This window comes from Buceros rhinoceros, unplaced genomic scaffold (assembly GCF_000710305.1).
Source record: "Buceros rhinoceros silvestris isolate BGI_N320 unplaced genomic scaffold, ASM71030v1 scaffold16128, whole genome shotgun sequence".
In the NCBI taxonomy this organism is placed as follows: domain Eukaryota; kingdom Metazoa; phylum Chordata; class Aves; order Bucerotiformes; family Bucerotidae; genus Buceros; species Buceros rhinoceros.
The window spans coordinates 69,595-75,354 of record NW_010426505.1 but is presented as its reverse complement, the minus strand read 5'-3'; the positions used below and the strand labels follow the sequence as shown (position 1 = coordinate 75,354).

Genomic DNA, 5,760 nt, shown 5'->3' with positions numbered 1-5,760 from the left:
CCCCCCTCCACCCCTCTGCTGCAGAGAAGGTCCCTTTTGGTGTTTATGCGGTGCTCGCAAATGCTTGATGGCCGCAGACGAGGCTGAAGTCATGCACCAAAGGGCATCTGAAGCAGTGGGGAAGCCAAGCGCTGGCCGCAGCGTGGAGCAGGGGAGGACACAGGCTCGACCAGGCGTTTGCTCAACCACAGGAAGAACTTGTTTCCAGCCCCAGATGGTGATCACATTGTGCCATGAGACCAGGATGGAGAGAGCTCCTGAGAGCTTTTTTTAGCTCTTCTGCAACTTCCAGCCCACAATTAACCCTCCCCAACCTACGTGGGCTTATTCCATCATCATCCTGCACCACAGAAGAGATGGAAGAAGGTCAGCAATGCCCAGTCACAGCTCTCAGAACAGCCCTAACTGTGCAAAAACCTTTAAGCTCACCAAAGGAGGGTGTGAGGATCACACAAGGAGATCCCCAGCCCACGGTCATTCAAAGCCCATGAAAGATCAAGCTCCAGAGTCCCTGACGCAGCTACCAGACCTAAACCACACCCTTACACACTGGGATTGCTGAGACAGAGCCCTGGGGAACTGCTTTTGACCGGTGGCTGAACAACTTTGCTCAGTCATGCACAGCGGCTTTGTGGTGGTTTGGTCGATGAAGAGCGGGACTGTCTCCATGCCACCCCCCTGCCCAGCCCCACCCCAGCCTGAGGTGGTGAGCAGCAGCATACGAGGGCTGCTGACCCCACTGCAGACCCTGCATGCCTGCACGAAACCAGGAGTTCATCCCACCTGGGAATACTCCAGGAGAGCTGCTGGCCACCCTTCCCAAGGCAGGTGTCCTTGTGCCAGGTACGGCTCGCTGTGAGCCCCAAGAGGAGCACAGCTCTTCTGAAACACCAGAACAGCCCAAGCCCAGGGTCTGGGTCTGCTCAGGAACTGCTATTTAATAATGCTTTTCGGAAGATGAGTTGGCTTGAGAGTTGGCCTGAGGTCCACACAAACTGCTCAGGAGAGGAGAGGTAAGCACTCCTGCTCTGTGTGCCGTGCTCATCCCTCACTGCCCTGCCTCGCTGCAGAGCCAAACGCATGCACGGTGCCTCCATCCTAGCTCTCCCTGCTCAAGCCAACCATGAACAACCAAACAGCTCCTTAACAATGCAGCTTCCTACATCTACCAGCATGCTGGTATCAAAGGGGTGAAAAAAATACCTCCAATATTAAATCTGAGGATGTGATCTGCCCACTGCACTCACTGCTGTAAAAGTGTCCTTTTTTTTTTTAATTAACCATCCAGACACACCACTCTGGGCACGCAGGTGAGATGCAAATCCCCGTTGCTTGGGCTGTTTTTCCCAACTCAAACCTCAGCAGCGGTAACACACCAGCAGCAGCTTCCAGTGCATGGCTTGGTTTCTCAAATGCTGTCGGTGACTTAACTGGCAGTTGCCAGCTTCAGGCTGTAACTGGGAAAATGCGCCCACTCAGCTCCTGCGCCGTCCAGGAAAGCATTCCTAATTCCCCCTCCCATTCCCAGCTGGATTGGGGGAGGCAGGGAGGGGAGAAAAGAGCATCAATTGAGGCTTTCACTTCCCAGCAATGATGCTCATCTGCCACTGAAAATTAACTCCGTGTGTGTCTTATTTTCGCTGCGGTTTGCTCTTCGTGGTTGCCAGAAGGGAAATGATACCCCTTCCCCCATGTGCTCATCCCACTGCTGCGGCTGCAGGAGCCTGGGCTCCGCAGGTCTCGGCACCTCTGCTGCTGCCCGACCTTGTCCTAGCTGCGTTGCGTTTACTGGCACGGGACTAAAGACCTCTCTGCACCTCACAGGGGGATTTTCTAAGGATGTTCACAGTGGAAGCAGGTAGAAATAAGTGGCTTTTCTGCAGAGAACTGTTCACTCCCAGAAGACGTGAGAACACGGTCCTCAATGGAAGGGGCCCAGCATCCGCATGGAGGGGCAGCAACCCCGAAGACAGTACCTGGACCCTGCCCCGGGCTGCAGCACCCACTGCATGGGGCTTTGCAGGGGCACAGGGCTTCGCAGGACAGGGCTCAGCAGCAACTCACCTCCCGGGCTGGTCGGGGTATTTGTGTTTGCAGTATGCCTCTAACGACGCATACACCTTCTCCCGTAACGCCTCCACTTCAGCCGGGTTGGAGAGACCTTTCGAGTCTGAAAGGCAACGAAAGGATCATAAGCAAAAGCCTTCAAGTTTTCCAGGCAGGCAAGGGCACCCCCTGTGCACTCCTCCATCCCCCTCCATCCCTCCCAACACTACCAGACCAGGCACAGCATGGACACAGGGTCTGAATCCCAGGAATCCGGGACAGTACCTAACACCTCCTGGGGAGCGTTTGAGCCCTGAAAGCTTTGCTCTGTGACATGTTTTACCCCACTTCACACCACAACCCCAACTGTTTTGGCTAATTCCAGAGGTCACAGACCCTCATTTAAGGGGTTTAAGTCCCCCTAAAGTCCTGAGCTTGTGGGATTTCTCCCTCCAGCATGAAGCACTGTGACAGGGCTCAACAAAAATCCCCCTCTCTGGCAGGTCCCCTGAGGCACAGCGAGGATCTGTTTTTAGTAGGGTGAAAGGGACAGTCGAGCAATCGATATCCCCAAGCACACGTGTCACGGGAACCTCTCCAGATCCCCCTTCTTTGACCATATACGGCTAATCCCAAATTACAGACAATAAATTACTGGTGATTACAAGGGGTGGGGGGGAAAAAAAATCAAGCAGAAAAACAAACCCAAGAAACAGCAAAAAACTTTGGCCAGGGTTTGGTGGGAAAGGCCAGAGAAAGAGCCATGCTTGGGCATAGACCATGCTCCTGTGAGGGCAGAGAGGGGAAGGGATGGCCACAGATGTGGAGGTCTGTCCTCAGCTGCCATCTACTTCTGCTCTGGACTGACCCCCTCTAAGAGTAGAGAACCCCCCAGCATTGCTGTACAGGTGTCTACAGGCTGGCAGTCTATGCCCTGCTGCAGCGGGGCTTTGCTCTCTGAAACACCAGAGACAATCCCCAGCACTGAACCTTCCTCTTCCCTTGGGCAGCCGGGGCCAAGGAGCAACAGCGAGCGGCATGAAGCCTCCTGGACTCTGCAAAACTAAGCAAGTTGCAGACAGAAAATAAAGTTCTTGTGTATTTTATGAGCACATTTCATGGCTTCAACCCTCTGCAGAAGGCTTTTCCAGAAAGAGGTAATAAAAGCCCTTGGAGGCTGAGATGAGGAAACAGAGGACAACAAGGAACATGCTCTACCTTTACTCTAACCCGTACTTCCGTCTTAAAGTATATCTGGATTTACTCCTATTCGCAGACAACTGCCTCAAGCACCAGAACTTTCTTTTTAAAGAGTCGGCTGAAACCCTGAAAATAGGAAGACTGATCAAACCAAAGCCCCTCAAGTTCGGCAGAGAACTCAGCCCATCAGTAGGAATCATTTCCTAAAGCAGCATTCATCATCTCCTCAGATGATCACAGCCAAGTCCCAGCCAAGGCTGGGCCATGCACGGAGAATATTTCGGACCATGAAACCGTGCTGCCCTCTACAAAGGGGAAAACACCCCTTGGAAAGGCAGGCCTGGAGAGCAACCCTGGGCATGGATCCAGCTCCATCCCTGACCTGCAGAGGACAGGCTTGTAAGGTGGTAGATGCATGTGCAGCTTTTCGTTTGACTTTCATTCTTGCCTCTCTTTCTTCTTGCCCTGTCCTCGGGAGAGGGGTGCCCTCGGTTATTTGCAAAGGAGCCTTATAGGTAAGGGAAGGAGCCAAAAGGACACAGCACCAGCTAAGAGAGGACTGGAGAGAAGCTAACAGCATGTACCGGGGTTGAAGAGGACAATGGCTCGCAGGCAGCCTAGCTCTGTCTTGTCCATCTGCATGTCTCGCATTTTTGACACGAGTTCTGTCAGTACTCTGCAAAGGACACAGAAATTACAGGTGTCAGCGTTAAAAAGAAATGAAAAAGCACCCAGGTGTCAGCCGCAGAGCGAGCTCTTCCACCCGTGCTCAATGAGAGCATGGGACAGTGCTCGCTCACACCAGATGAGGATATGCCCTCATTTTCCTCCTGGATCAAAAATAGCTCATTAGGAACATCAACAGTTCCTGTGAGACACAACAGGGACCGTCAAAACTGGCTTCATACCTTCACTGAGAGGCTTTGGCACCTGAGAAAGCTGCCTAAAAATAAAAGGTAATACTATAAAAAAAAAAACCATCAGGTATCTAAAAGCAATTTCCTCTGCTGGTAGTTTTTATGAGTCCCTTTGCTCTTACTGCAGGTGCCGGTCTCGAAATGTTTTCTGCTGATTGCCCAGTTTTTCCCATTAGATCCTGCAGTGAAGTCATGGTCTTGTACCTATGACCTCACAGGAAAGCAATGATGTCACCCATGTCTAAAGAACAATTTTCTTGCAGAGCAAAGAAGCAAAGGTGATCTGGTTTCAGCTAAGTCGTCTCAAGACGAGTCTCGGGCAGAGAAATCAGCCACCATTTAAGCGGCGTCTGGAGCCACACTGTGGGTCAAACACCTTGGACGTCTGGCTTTAAAACACTTTCCCAAAGCAGGAGATTAAAGAGCCCTCGGGATACGCATGTGGAACTTGCTGGGTATTTTTGGTGCTTTTTCATTGTGTAAATAAAATCACGTCTTGGTCCAATTAGAGATGAAAAGAAATAAAAGAGCAGTCTCCTCGTAACATTAGAAGGCATCTGGACCCCATGAAAGAGGCTTTGATTCGCACTGGGCAGCTCTCCCCCTGACTATTCCAGGCTGTTGCTTTCTGCAGGTTTAAGAGGAGGGATTTAATATCCTGCAGCAAGGACCACGACATCTCCATGCACATCACAGGGGGGACACGCTTCAGCCTGGGCTCCTCTGACCACAAGCCCACATGCCAGTGCACCTCCATCCGACCCCTCAAGCAGGTTGCAATGCAGGGAACGGAGGCAGACTGGTGTGGAGACAAGAGAGGGGGACGTCGAGGGAAGGTGGCCTGAGCTGTGCTCCCCACTGCCCATCCCTCCCTGCGCCCACCTGTCGAAGATGGCCCCGACGCCAGCACTGTGCGCGCTGTTCCGGTGCACGTGGAGCCCGGTGGCTAAGAGGATCCCGTCTTTCACGGCTATGGAGCGGTGAGAGAAGGAGGCGATTAGGAGCTCATTCCACCCTGGGGAGGAGAAAACAACCAAGGCCGCAGGTTAGAGCCACCAGGTTCTTAGTGGGTTCGGGAATCAGCAACGTCACCTTTCCGGCACTAAAAAGAGTGGAGGAAACCACTCAAAAACTGCTTTTGCCAGAGTAACATGGCTGGATATGGGAAGGGAGGAGGAACCAACCCTTTCTTGGATGTCAAAGAAGGAAAAAAACATTAAGGAACAAATGCACTAAAAATATAATGCTAATAAGGGAAGCAGTTTCCTCTATAAACCTCGCAGGCAGCAGAGCAAACAGCTCTCTGCCCTGCTCTTCTCGGTGAGAACCTGTGAGTGGGTGTGGAGCCCCGCACTCCCCTTCTGACCCCATGCTCCTGCCTCTGAGCAGCTGAAAACCTATTAATGTTTTTTATCAGCTTATTGTGCTCATTTTCAGGCCGTGATGGGGCGCAAAAGTTCACTCTCCATTATTCAGCTGTAAATTCAGTAAATCGGGACCATGAAAGCTCTTGCAGGTTTGCTGCTTCTGCCATAAAAATACTGGAAGGGATTGTCTCCTCCTTCCTAATTCAACCCATTTTCAAATTCTTAAATCT

The 5,760-nt window shown here is 51.9% G+C and overlaps 1 protein-coding gene across 1 annotated transcript in view; it reads right to left on the bottom strand.

Annotated features, from left to right (window-relative positions):
• LOC104498185 (retinoic acid receptor RXR-alpha) overlaps positions 1-5,760 on the bottom strand; it is a 44,028-nt gene that overhangs the window by 1,747 nt on the left and 36,521 nt on the right. Inside the window, exons 7-9 of the mRNA XM_010141537.1 lie at positions 5,046-5,178; positions 3,831-3,922; positions 2,065-2,170 (exon numbers count right to left, since the gene is read on the bottom strand). Coding sequence (XP_010139839.1) covers positions 2,065-2,170; positions 3,831-3,922; positions 5,046-5,178 — 331 coding nt within the window. The remainder of the gene's footprint in view (positions 1-2,064; positions 2,171-3,830; positions 3,923-5,045; positions 5,179-5,760) is intronic.